The sequence below is a fragment of the Hemiscyllium ocellatum genome, chromosome 12 (assembly GCF_020745735.1).
Source record: "Hemiscyllium ocellatum isolate sHemOce1 chromosome 12, sHemOce1.pat.X.cur, whole genome shotgun sequence".
Lineage (NCBI taxonomy): Eukaryota > Metazoa > Chordata > Chondrichthyes > Orectolobiformes > Hemiscylliidae > Hemiscyllium > Hemiscyllium ocellatum.
Genome location: NC_083412.1, coordinates 65,524,966 through 65,539,144, shown reverse-complemented (window position 1 = coordinate 65,539,144; position 14,179 = coordinate 65,524,966). Strand labels below are relative to the sequence as shown.

The window sequence follows — 14,179 nt, the reverse complement described above, 5'->3', positions numbered from 1 at the left end:
ACAGTCCAAAGATGTGCGGGCCAGGTGAATTGGCCATGCTAAATTGCCCGTAGTGTTAGGTAAGGGGTAAATGAAGGGGTATGGGTGGGTTGCGCTTCGGCGGGTCGGTGTGGACTTGTTGGGCCGAAGGGCCTGTTTCCACACTGTAAGTAATCTAATCTAATCAATCTTAGTGATGGTGTGGTAGCATTATAAAAAAGAAAATCACCTTGGGGTTAAGTATAACATCAAGTCTGCAACTGTTTCTATACAATTTAAAATTGTTACCAGAGAAGGAAATAGCAGGCATGTTCAAGTAGAGAACTGTAAGTGAGCATTATTGTAATTCCAGTGAAACCTTTCCTTAGTATAAATTTATATTGAATTATAAATAAAACAACATGTGTTCATATTAGTACAGTACAGTCCTGTAATTTAGGCAAAATATTGTGGAACTTCATGATATTCTTACCTGCTTCCTGTTTCTGCCCCCAGCCAGTCACCCAGCATTTCTCTCCATTGGATATCATTTGAGTAAGTGAGGGAACACAAATTGGTTGGATTACTGGTGCAAGTGTATCTGGCCATGACGCCTTCAGTTGTAGCAGTGAAATATCATAGTCAAAGGTTCGATCATTATAGTATTCATGAACAATGATCCTTTTGAGTTCACTTACAAATTTTGCATTTCCTTGAGAACGCATTCCTAAATGAGCTACCCATGACCTGGGATCAGACATTCTTCAAAAAAGAGAAATAAATTCTTGTTTCTGAAATGCAAGGTTCGTTCCACCACACAATACAATGACTTAAAATAATATTCTTCATATTCAACAGGAATTTAATTCTTATTTACACAATAGGTTAAAACCTATGCTTTTCTAAATTAACCTATTTTTCTAATCAACTTGCTCAGAGATGTTATTACACATTTCTGGAGCAGGTGGGACTTGAACTCAGGTTTCCCAGTCCAGGGATAGAGACATTACCACCGTCCCACAAGGAGGCCTTGACTTAGGAGCTATAATCACAAAATTATTTATTACTATAATAGAGCTGTTAAGTGGTAATGTTGTCAATTAATTAATTGACCATTGAATATAAGACTCAAGCAGGAACGAAAATGAATTTGTAGAGAAGCTTTCTAATCCTCAAGATGTCCGAAGTATTTCTCCATTAATAAAACACTTTGAAGTTTAGATATTATTGTTATCAAAATCATGTAAAGAATGACATGTTGCTTCTTTACTGATATTTTAGTTTATTATTATAAGCAATATTAGCTTAATCTCAACGTTAACACCAATTCTATCTTTACACATTCAACTTTCTTTGGTAACTTTATTTAAAATTTGTTAAGAAGAATTATAAGAATGTAAGAATTAATACACTTATAGAACTTCTGGGGAATGTGAATAGTATTGATACTGAATTTATGCAATTTCAGTAAGCCGAGGGTGGTGGTGGTTGGATGTTTTTCAGATTAAGAGATGCTTTGTAGTTGTGTTTTCCAAGGACAAATATTGGGTCCAGTACTCTTTTGAGTTTCCATAAATAATGTAAACACAGATATAAACAGGAGTGTATAAAGTTTGTATGATACAGAATCGGAAAAGTAATAGATCATGATAAAAGTAATTATAGACTTCGGGATAATATAAAATAATTAAATAGGCAAAAGTGTGAAGGTAGCATTCAATACAGAGAATTGAGAGGCAATGTACTTTGGACTGATTGATAGGGAAAATCAATATGCTATAAATGGTACAGATTAAGTACAGATTAAGCAAAGAGATGTTAATGCCTATAAATGCCAATGTTTAAAGGTGCTGGGATTTTAAAAAATGAGTAACTTACATTTATACAAGAAAAAACGCAAAAAAGACCATTATAATCACACCTTAGACTTCAGCTGGAGTGTTGTGCATCATCTGAGTACGACACTTCCGTAAAGATGTAATAGCTGCAGTAAAGGTAAAGGGACATACTGGGTTGTTACTGGAGGTGAGATTCTAGCTGAAGAGGTTAGAACAGTTCTCCTTGGAATACGGATGGATTCAGGTGACTTAGTAAAGGATTTTAAGATGAGGAGAGGATTTGATAGAAAAATATTATTCTTCCTAGTAAGTGATAACGTTGTCATACTTAACATGTTATACTCAATTGAGCATTGAGTACAAGACTAAATGTCATAGTTTCATTATAAAGAATCCAAGAGAGAAGGGGAGGAGAACTTCTTTCACTGAGCTGTTGAATTCTGGAAACAAAGAAGATGGTGGAAACTGTTGCCATAAATCAAAAAAGGATTGAACAGGATGAAACACCTACAGGGTTAAGAGTAAATTTGGGAAGTGATGTGGTTTGGGGGGTGGGGGGGCACATGAGCTTTCTAAAGAGCCAGCACCAACACAATGGACCTAATGGCCTCCAGTATTGCAAATTTCTATAATACTACTATATCTCAAAACCTGATGAAATTCTGATGTATCTGAGTTACATCCTACAGTTGAATCCTTTGCAACAGAACTGTACCACTTTTGAGCAAAAACAGCGTATCAAGTAATCATAATTTCTTTGCTTACTTTTCCCCTTGAAAGCAATGTGCTGCAGATAGGAGCCACTCTTTTGTTATTACTGAAGCTCCACAATATGGTGATCCAGAAAAGTGTAGGCTAACTTGCCAGGGCCACTGTCCATCACGAGCATTAGATCCTCCGACTATTCGGCTGCGCCACTGCCTCGGAATACCACAATCAGCATGATTGAATTGAAAAGAAACAATTAGTTGAACATTGATCCACAATCACTTTAATATCATTGACCGAGTATCTTCCACTCTATACTTTTCCAGGAATCTTAAGTTACCACTGGAGTAAGTTGATAATTTACATCAGAATATGTAGGATTTCTAACTTAATTGTCGTTAAAACCCTGAATTACTAATGACTGGCTTTGATTTCAGAAAATAATTCCTCAGAATGAAAATATATTTTAAAACATAGAAGTTATAACATTACAGTGCAGCTCAGGCCCTTCGGCTTTCCATGTTGCAGCAACCTGTGGAACCAATCTGAAGCCCATCTAACCTATACTATTCCATTTTCATCCATATGTTTATCCAATGATCATTTAAATGCCCTTAAGATTGGTCATTCTACTACTGTTGCAGACAGTGTGTTCCATGCCCCTACTACTCTGAAGAAAGAAACTACCTCTGACATCTGGCCTACATCTAACACCCCTCAATTTAAAGCTATATCCACCCACACTAGCCATCACCATCCGAGGAAAAAGGCTCTCACTATCCCTATCTAACCCTCTGATTATCTTATATGTCTCAATTAAGTTACTTCTCAGTTTTCTCTCTCATGAAAACAGCCTCAAGTCCCTCAACCTTTCTGCATAAGATCTTCCCTCCATACCAGGAAACATCCTGGTAAATCTCCTTTGAACCCTTTCCAAAGCTTCCACATCCTTCCTATAATGCGGCGACCAGAACTGTTCACAATACTCCAAGTGTGGCCGCACCAGAATTTTGTATAGCTGCAGCATGACACCACGGCTCCAAAATCCAATCCCTCTACCAATAAAAGCTAACACACCGTATGCCTTCTTAACAACGCTATCAGCCTGGGTGGTAATTTTCAGGGATCTATGTACGTGGAAACCAAGATCTCTCTGCTCATCTACACTTCCAAGAATCTTACCATTAGCCCAGTACATTTTATTCCTGTTGCTCCTTCCAAAGTGAATCACCTCACACTTTTCCACATTAAACTCCATTTGCCACCTCTCAGCCCAGTTCTGCAGCTTATCTGTGGCCCTCTGTAATCTGCAATATCCTTCAGCACTATCCACAATTACACCAACCACAAATTTACTAACTCATCCTTCCACGCCCTTATCTGGGTCATTTATAAAAGTGATTAACAGCAATGCCCCCAAAACAGATCCTTGCAGTATACCACTAGTAACTAAGTTCCAGGATGAACACTTCCCATCAACCACCACCCTCTGTCTTCTTTCAGCTAGCCAATTTCTGATCCTAACTGCTAAATCATCCTCAATCCCATGCCTCTGTATTTTGTGCAATAGCCTACCATGGGGAATCTTATCAAACACCAAATTTTAAGCAAACTGCACTGATAAGCTACTTTAACATTTCTCTGCAGTTAAAAAGTGTTATATGAGATGAATTTTTCTTCAATGGTTCAATGGTATATTCCCCCATAACAGATATGATACTCACCACAACTCATTTCATCGCTTCCATCTAAGCAGTCTACACTTGCATCACATTTAGCATTCCTCTTCCTAATGCAAAGGTTATTCTTACATTTATAGGTGATATTTGTGCAAGGTACAGCTGAAAATGAAAACTGACATTTTAGAATTTTTGAAATATGAATCAATCTGTATATTTCACTCATATTGTTTAATACTCACAGTCAGTGCAGTTGAGTTCATCAGTGCCACTCTCACAGTCTTTGACTCCATTGCAAATAAAGTAGTGCTGTGGAGAATTTGTGTTGCACTCTTTTGGTGGTGGAGCTAAATTAAACCCAATCACAAACAAAGTTAACAGCACATTGTATACAAACATACAAATTAGGAAAAGGAGTAGGCCATTCAATCCTTCCAGCCCTCTCTGCCATCCAATAAAATAATGATCTTATTGTGATCATGGGTTGTGATTTCAAATCTGCAATCCCACCGATCCCTGATAAACCTTCAATCCCTTGCTTAACAAGAATCTAAAGTGATCAAGGAAACAAAGTGATCAATACTGTATACAGTCTTCCAGATGTGGTCTCACCAATATCCTGTATAACAGAAGCCTCACTTCCCAACTTCTGTAAGGAAACAGAAAATGCTGGAGAAATTCAGCAGATTTGGCAGCATTAGTGGAGAGAAAAACAGAGTTCATGTTTCGAGTCCAGTGACCCTACCTCAGAACCAAAAACAGCTGGGAAAATGCTGATGATGGGGTTGGGATTGAGAGGGTGGTGGAACGGAGTGGGAAGAGAGATAGACTCGAAATGTTTCCTTTCTTTTTCTGTCTACAAGTGCTTCCAGACTAACTGAGTTTCACCAACACTTTCTATTTCTCTTTCAGGTCTCCGGTATCCACAGTTCTTTGTTTTATTCCCTACTTTTGTATCCAATTCCACTTGTGATAAAATATAACATTGTATTAGCTTTCCTCATTACTTGTTTTACCTGAATACCAACCTTTTGTGATTCATGCATCTTTCTGCATCTACAATCTCTCACCATTTAGATAACATGCTTCTTTTTATCCTTCCTGACAAAATAGACAATTTCACATTTTCACACATTTCACTCTATTTTCCAGATCCTTGCCCTCGCCAATCTATGTATTTTTGTAGCTACCATGTCCTCTTCACACTTTCCCACCTACTTCTGTGTCATTCCCAAATTTGACAAATATGCCTCCATTTAAGTGTTTTATTGAAATTATAAAAAGTTGAGGTGCTCTACTGATGTCTGTGGCATACCACTTAATTCGGCCTGCCAACATGAAAAGATCCATTTAGGCCTACTCCTGTTACTTGCTAGCCAGCCAAGCTTCTACCTATGCCAAAATGATATACCCTATACCATATATTAATTTTTGGTGGGTATTTTATCAAATACTTTCTGGAAATACTTAGTGCATCCATCTGTTCCCCTTTAACTATGACACACGATACCACCTAGAAGAATTTCAACAGACTGGTCAAATACAATTTCTCTTTCACAAACCATGTTGACTCTGCCTGATTATGTTATTATTCAAGTTATTCAAGAGTCTTACTATAACTTCTACAATGATAGCTTCTAACAGTTTCCTCATGATAGATGTTGAGTTAACGAATCTGTAATTTAGACACATTTTCTTTATTTGGAGATTTTGATAAGAATGATTGTGGCACTTCTATTCTTTTGAGATTTTTAAACGACACCTTTTTTGTAAATCAGAAATAATAAAAAGAGTCTGGCATTCAAACTTCCATTTGCATTAAATATTACACAAAGTGGCAACTTACATGCAATCATTGACCCATAGTGACCACTCTAGGTTCATGTCTCATGTCTCATGCCTGTAAATTACTATTCTGTTCTATTCTAAAATACCAGTTTATTTTGTTTGTTTATAGTTAATAAACGCTGCCATTTATTCTGCTGCTCAGGTAGTCTCTTTATTAATGTCGCGTAATAGCTATTTCAAAACATCCTGGCAAATATTGGCATATTTGTAACTCAGCATTCTTAACTCCACCCCCCCACCCCCCCAATCTGACATCCCCTCCACCAACCACACCAGGCTTTGCACATTGTCCATATATCACAAACTGAAACATGTAAAACATGTAAAAATTTGGGACTGAAATCCTAACACTTATTGCACACATGCTAAACAGTTGAAAGCTCTGGTATAACCTGGCTTCATCTCTTGTATTAAGGGAACTTAATACAATAAATAATTCCTTCAAAATGTTTTACTGTTTTATTTGCAACTTTTGTTGGAGCAGAAGTTTTTAGGTCAACAATCAAAAACAAACTTTGCAATTTCACAACTTATGTTTATTTCTATATTACTGTCAAATATTGGATTTAAATGAAGGAAAGCTGTAATGAGCTCACTTGTCAGACCCCATCTAGCTACTTGAAAATATCATTACAAAAAGAAATAAAGAAAACTGCCTACATCCTGAAAGAAAAGTCTTCTGTTATTGGTCTCATTACCTTCAAATTTTTCACTACATTTTCAGCATAGGTTGGGAAATTATGTTTTCAGAGGTCACTTCTGAAGCTTGACATTTAAGAACATCATCTACTGAAGACAGATTTTTACAGAACAATGGGGGAAGTGTTTGCTCTTGAAACAATGTTACTATTGCTGCTATGGCTCAATATTCCTTTTCATTAGTGCTGTGTGTGTTTTATATGTACTAATGTTCTATTACTTCCAGGTTGGCTGGATAATCCTGCTGTTTAATTTGGTCCCATTCTGAGCCTTCTAGTAGGGAACAACAAGAGGCCAGAGATGGAAAACATCAGTAGTAATAGCAGATTAACAGAGGATCAAGGTATTGGTAATGGGGATACTCTGTGGGAGTACAACAACACAAGATGAGTTTCTACCTCATAAAGTTTTGTTTTTTAACAATCATTAATCTTTTGATTTACATTCTATCTAATTTGTATTATGATTTGGAGACACTGGTGTTGGACTGGGGTGTACAAAATTAAAAATCACACATCCCCTGGTTATAGTCCAACAGGTTTATTTGGAAGCACTAGCTTTCAGAGCGCTGCTTCTTCATCAGTTGGTTATCAACATGGTGTTGTGTGATTTTAAATCTGTATTGAAAATTGTCCAAGACATCAATGTTATAGTGCGGGGATCTGGAAAAAGGGATTTGGTTCAGCAAGTACAAACTTTGCTGTAATTTTGAATGGCACTGATTCAGATGACATTTCCTCTAATGAACTGCACCCATTTCCTGTATTCCAATAACCTAGCATGGTCAGAGTGTGCTTTAGAAAGGCATATGGTAGCATCTGGTAGTCTTGCCCCATAAATTCTGGGTTTAAATTTAGCTGCATGCAAAGTTTTTGACATTGTGAAACAGGGAGGAATTGGGGCATCTTGGGACTATTTGAATAAAGTAAGAACCTTTAAGCAAGGGTCAATAAAGTGTGGTACTGGAAAAAGCACAGCAGGTCAGGCAGCATCTGAGGAGCAAGAATTGATATTTCAGGCATAACCCTTCATCAGGCCTGGGCCTGATTAAGTAAGCACATTAAGGGCTTGTGGAACTTACAGCACAAGGACAGAGAAAGAAATGTAAATTACAGAAGGTGATTTCAATATTGAGTCATGTAAGGAAGAGAAATAAGAGCAGGAAAAGTGATATAAAGAAAAAATAATTTACTAAAGTATATTTTTAAAATCTTCAATAAATACTAAAACCTGAAGGAATGGGCTCCATACTTGTAACAATTAATTTTCAATGCCAGATTGGTTGATTATTAGTAATTATCAGATATCATTGTTAACAGAGTACATACACATTGTTGAAATGACAAGACTTATCTTTGTGGGGCATTCAGTTTGTATACACCATGCAATTACAGCACTTAGAACACCCAATGCCTCATTAGTGAGGCAGAAAGCAAAATGTTGTTTTTATAAAACTAATTGTGAAATATACAATGACAAGCAAGCTTTACCGCCATTTCAATCTGCATCCATATAACAATATCAGTCCCAGCATATATATTTCTTTAAGCACTTGCAAAAGTAGCCTTTTGGAATAATATTTTTAATTTATGGCTTGCTGTGGACAGTTATATATGGCAGCAGTGTACGACAGAAATTTGTCCACAATAATCTACATGTCTAATTTACACCCTGCATAATTTTCTATCAATTAGGTTTTCTTTACGTAACACTTTCTAGCTATCGTTTCTTGTGAAGTAAATGTAGCTTTAAGGCAAATAGTCTTTGGAGGTACCTACAACAAAATACTTCATCACTTTCATCAAAGCAGTCATCTGATCCATCACAACGTTGAGACTGTCGGATGCACAGACCAGTAGAGCAAACATAATATCCATTAGGACAAGCTTTAGAAAAAAAAATGAGAATTGAGCTCATTTAATCTGCACAATGTTAACATTGTCTTGGAGGAAGTAAATGGAAAAAAACAGTGATTAAAAGAACAACTCTACCATACATCTGAAGTAACTTAACATCGAAGTCAGATTTTGTATGTGCCGGACTGAGCAAACTTGTTCATGTCAGAAACTGCATGTAATTCTTTGTGGTATTTGGACCAAGAGCAAGGATCATACCTTTCATCTTATGAACCGTGCACAAAGCATTTCCCAGATATCTTTTGCAGTGGTAAACAGAAAGTTCTGTTCCACTTATTTCTTTCAGTTTATTAGTTAATTTGTTCAGCATTTGTTTATAAACAAAAAAAAAGTACAATGTGGTAAAAATGCATACTTTCCTTTGACAGTGATGCAAAAGCAATTCTTAAGCATTACTCTGGAGAAGAAAGATATAATTGTGTCATTCAGTCGCCAAATCACAAATAGCCTATCAATTACAAACACATCAGCCTATTGCTTTCAAAACAGAGATTTTAAGGGGTGGACTTCAACCAACCTCCTACCCCTAAGCTTCCCCTGTAGGAATGGAATAAGTGTATAATGAAAATGTCCTTGGGACCATTACTACTACATTTCCACTCAATTTCCAATCATCACGACAATAGCCATATATGTTTTATGTAAGTGACCTAGGCTCTTGCATGAAACAAGAGAATAAATGTAAGACAGGAACATTTGACGCACTTTGGACCCCAAAGAAATATTCTCATGGAACAGCTAAGTTTCACTCAGCACTGAATCCATTGTATAAAGGCTGGTGGGACTGGTTTCAGAAATACAGTGGAAACAGTCATTTAAGCAGCATTCATATCATAAAAATCCATGTACTATTGATTTTTTTTGGATTTCTAAGGATATTTGAGTTTAAACTTTGTTTATTTCTGGCTTCTGGTTTGCTTATTTTATCCGATATAAGCACAGAGTTTAGGATGGGTGTCATTCTTGTAGCTGTGACCTGAATGGAGAATAAAGTCCAACCACAGAAACAGCAAGAAGGAGCAGTAACTGGGCCTAGGAGGGAGGTTGCTTGTAGTAAACTTCTCCCCAGCCTCACAGGTCCTTTGGACCTAGGGGTAGGAGGTTGGTTGAAGTCCACCCCTTAAAATCTCTGTTTTGAAAGCAATAGGCTGATTTGTTTGTAATTGATAGGCTATTTGTGACTTGGCGACTGAATGACACAATTATATCTTTCTTCTCCAGAGTAATGCTTAAGAATTGCTCTCCAGGAATGCCTTAAGAACAGCATATGCACTTCATCAGGTATGCTCCTGATAGCTCCAACCTCAGACTCATAGACATTTAAATCCACAAGACCATTCAACCCATCATGTCTACAACAATCAACAACAATCTGACCACTCTAAGCTAATTTTAATCCCTCTTCATCTTCCACAGCTTACGTTAAATCTATGATCACTGGTAGTATGTCTTCCTATCCACTTCCATGCCCTCATGATCTCAAACATACCTCTCCAGTCTCCTCTCAACCTTTGTTGCTCCAAGGCAAACAATCCCAGCCTATCCAAACTTTCTTCATAACTCAAATCCTTTTTTTCAAGATGGTAGCATTGGAGTAGTAGCATTTGGACCAGGGTCCTGAGCCCAGGACTTGTTCCCTTCCACCTGCTTTTTTTTTTCTCTTTCTTTTTACATTTGCTCTCTTATTGTTTTCTTTTGTTTCTCCTTTATTTGCAGCAGAGATGTGGATGATTCTGTCTCAGAATGATGGCAGCAGTGACAGCAGATCCTTCATGGAATGGCAGCAACAGCTAGAACCATTCTTTCCTGGAATGGCAGTCTTAGGACGAGGCAGTGGCAGCAACATAAACCGGAACAAGGCACCTCAGCCGAAGGTCCCAGGTCTAATCCTCAGTTCAAAGTCACATCAGCCCGAGGTCCCAGGCTGAATCCCTGGTCCTGACACACAGACTGATCTGCGGCTGCAAGCCATGGCTAGGCCTGTGTATCAGACAGCAGGGGCAGTAAGGTTCCAATGTTCCAGTGCTTGCAGCATGCAGGGACTCGAGACACCTGAGTGTTCAAAGACTATAAGATGAACTCCATATCTTTATTTTTCTGTCAGGTGGGGTCTCAAGACTCGTGTCAGAAGCAGGGGAGTGATCGAGATGTTTCCTTTTCAAATGGCTCTGTTTCTTTTACTTCTGCTTTTGTTTTGAATCCTTTCTTATGTATTCGAAAATGGCGCTGGAGAATGACGATTTTGTACATCTTTCAGTGTACTCCTGTACTTCAGTACACAAGACAATAAAATCTAATTCGAAGACCTTCCAGCTCAGGCAGCACACTTGTAAATCTCCTTTGCAACTTCTTTAGTACAATCATATTCTTCCTATAATGTAGTAACCAGAACTACATGCAATAGTCCAGTTGGGGCCGAACCAGCATTTTATAAAGCTCCAGCATAACCTACTTGGTCTTGTATTCATTGTCATGGCTAATAAAGGCAAGTATCCCATATGCCTTCTTAACCACCATACCTACCTGAGAAAATACACACCAAATTCACTCTAATCTTCAGTACTTTCCAGTATTTTAACCATTACAATGTAATTCCTTGGAGAAAGTGAGCACTGCAGATGCTGGAGATCAGAGCTGAAAATGTGTAGCTGGAAAAGTGCAGCAGGTCAGGCAGCATCCAAGGAGCGGGAGAATTGACGTTTCGGGCATGAGCCCTTCTTCCTGAAGAGGGGCTCATGCTCAAAACGTCAATTCTCCTGCTCCTTGGATGCAGCCTGACCTGCTGCGCTTTTCCAGCAACACATTTTCAGCAATGTAATTCCTTACCTTGTTAATCTTCCCAAGGCTCATTATTCCACATCTTTGTGGCGCAAATTCCATTTGTCGCTTCTGTACCCACCTGAGCAATCTGTTAATATCCTCCTGCAGCATGGCTATCCTCCTCACTATTTACGATCCTACCTATACTCAAGTCATCTGCGAATGTCTTGGTCCTATCCTCTGCATTTAAATCTAAATAAGTTACACCACCCACAGCAAGGTCCCAGCTCAAGCTCTATGTATCTTCAATAGAAACAGATTTCCAGTCACAGAAACATCTCTCTACTTTTGCTTTTTTGCTTTCTCCTTCTCGGCTAATTTTGGATCCAACATGACTTGTATTTCATGGGCTCTCCCTGATTAATCCATGAGTCTCGAAATACAGATTTATCTTATCCCTCTGAATTCTTTCTAATAACTTCCCCACCGCCAAGGTTAGTTTGACTGGTCTGTAGTTTCCTTGGTCTGTTCCTTTTCCCCTTTTCAATAATGGGACAATGTTAGCACTTTCCCAGTTCTCTGGCGCCTCATTGTGGCCAGAGAGGATCTGAAAATTACTGCAGGGCCCCTGATATCTCTTCCCCTGCCTTCCTCAACAGGCATCTGTGGATTAACCCATGTTAAGTATGTAAAATATATTAGTATCTCCCCTTTGTCTATGTTCATTTTTTCTAATATAACCAAATCACATTATTGCTATGGTGTTGGAGGCCATTTGGCCTATCATTCCTGCAGCTGAAAATGTGTTGCTGGTTAAAGCACAGCAGGTTAGACAGCATCCAAGGAATAGGAAATTCGACGTTTCGGGCATAAGCCCTTCATCAGGAATGAGGAGAGTGTGCCAAGCAGGCTAAGATAAAAGGTAGGATGGAGGGACTTGGGGGAGGGGCGATGGAGATGTGATAGGTGGAAGGAGGTCAAGGTGAGGGTGATAGGCCAGAATGGGGTGGGGGCGGAGAGGTCAGGAAGAAGATTGCAGGTTAGGAGGGCGGTGCTGAGTTGAGGGAACCGACTGAGACAAGGTGGGGGGAGGGGAAATGAGGAAACTGGAGATCTCCAGCATCTGCAGACCTCATTTTTTACCCTATCATTCCTGCATCCATTCTCTTACTTAGTGTCAATCTCCTGCCTTTTCCTCATATCACTGCACACCATTTCTATCCAAATAATCATCCGTTGCCCTCTTGAATACCTGATTGAGCCAGCCTCCACCACATTTCCAGGCAGTGGATTCTATACCCTAACTATACACAATATGAAAAAAAAATTTCTTTCTTCACATTTGCTTTGTTTATGAATAGCTTTAAATCAATGCCGTCTTGTTCTTTATTGTTTTATAAGCAGGAACAGCTTTTCCCCATCTACTCTATGCAGCCCACTCATGATCTTGAAAATCTCCATCAAATTTTCCCTCAGCCTTCTTTTCTTCAAGAACCATCCCAAACTCTCCGATTCATCCTCTCCAGCCATCTGTGTGGAGTTTGCACATTCTCCCTTTGTCCACATGGGTTTCCTTCAGGTGTTCCTGTTTCCTCCCACAGTTCCTAAGATGTGCAGGTTAGGTGGATTGTCCACACTAAATTGCTCATAGTGTCTAGGGAAGTGTGGGTCAGGTGGATTAGCCATGGGCAATGCAGGGTTACAGGGGTAGGGTACGGGGGCGTGGGCCTGGTGGGATGCTCTTTGGAGCGTCAGTATGGACTAGATGGGTCAAATGACCTATTACCACACTGTAGGGTTTCCATGATTCCATGATTCTTCAATCCCCCTCACTATGTTGCCTGAGCATTTTTTTAACCCCGTATGTTGAGTTCCAATTCTGCCCATTTTTCAGCCAAGTCTCTGTCATAGGAATGATATCGCACTTCCACAAACCTATCTGTGCCCTTGCCTCTTCCCTCTTATTCTCTAGGCTCCTTGCATTAAAAGTCTACTTAGCCTCACTAAACTCACTTCTTCCTTACTTAGCTTACATTCCCTCTGCCTTCAAACTCATTTGCTTGCGTTTTAACTCATAATTCCATTTCGGGTTCTCTCTACTCTGAAATCCTCTTCAGGATCATATCCACCTGACAATCTAGTTTACACCTACCTCCACAGCATTAACAAACCTCCCTGTGAGGATGTCAGTCCTGTTAATGTTCAGATGTAACCAATCTAACTTGTGCAGGTCCCTGCTTCCCTTTTCTGTTTAAGGAAGTCCAACTTCTCTGAGGAATCTTAAATCTTAAAGCCTCTTTCATTAGTCTTAAGGGCTGAATAGTCCATTTAAGGAAACTGTTCGCACTCAGTAATGGCCACCCTCCTGCTGTCCTTGACTCACCTACATTTTATCCAAGATTCACTTCAGTCCAGCAAACTGGCTATGATGGCCATTATCTGCTGCTGGCATCGCGCCTGAGCATCAACATCTCGCAATGTCAACTCCTCTGTATTTATGACTTGGAGGTGCCAGTTGAACCAGGGTGTACAAAGTCAAAAATCCCACAACACCAGGTTATAGTCCAACAGATTTATTTGAAAGCACTAGCTTTCGGAGCGCTGTTCCTAATGAAGGCACTGAAGTCATTCCCCAGTGCCTTGGGAAACCTGCTCGATCGAACTTTTAAGTTGAGAGGACTCTTGGTTCCCTCTTATTTTCCTCTCTTGAAAACTTACACTATCTGACTCTTCATTAACAGTTCTTCTTACATCCTTCACCACTCCGTGAATT

The 14,179-nt window shown here is 39.0% G+C and overlaps 1 protein-coding gene across 1 annotated transcript in view; it reads right to left on the bottom strand.

Annotated features, from left to right (window-relative positions):
• Window positions 1-14,179, bottom strand: part of tmprss7 (transmembrane serine protease 7) — a 71,699-nt gene that overhangs the window by 10,068 nt on the left and 47,452 nt on the right. The window contains exons 12-16 of the mRNA XM_060832800.1: window positions 8,509-8,616; window positions 4,426-4,530; window positions 4,225-4,345; window positions 2,562-2,717; window positions 452-720 (exon numbers count right to left, since the gene is read on the bottom strand). Coding sequence (XP_060688783.1) covers window positions 452-720; window positions 2,562-2,717; window positions 4,225-4,345; window positions 4,426-4,530; window positions 8,509-8,616 — 759 coding nt within the window. The remainder of the gene's footprint in view (window positions 1-451; window positions 721-2,561; window positions 2,718-4,224; window positions 4,346-4,425; window positions 4,531-8,508; window positions 8,617-14,179) is intronic.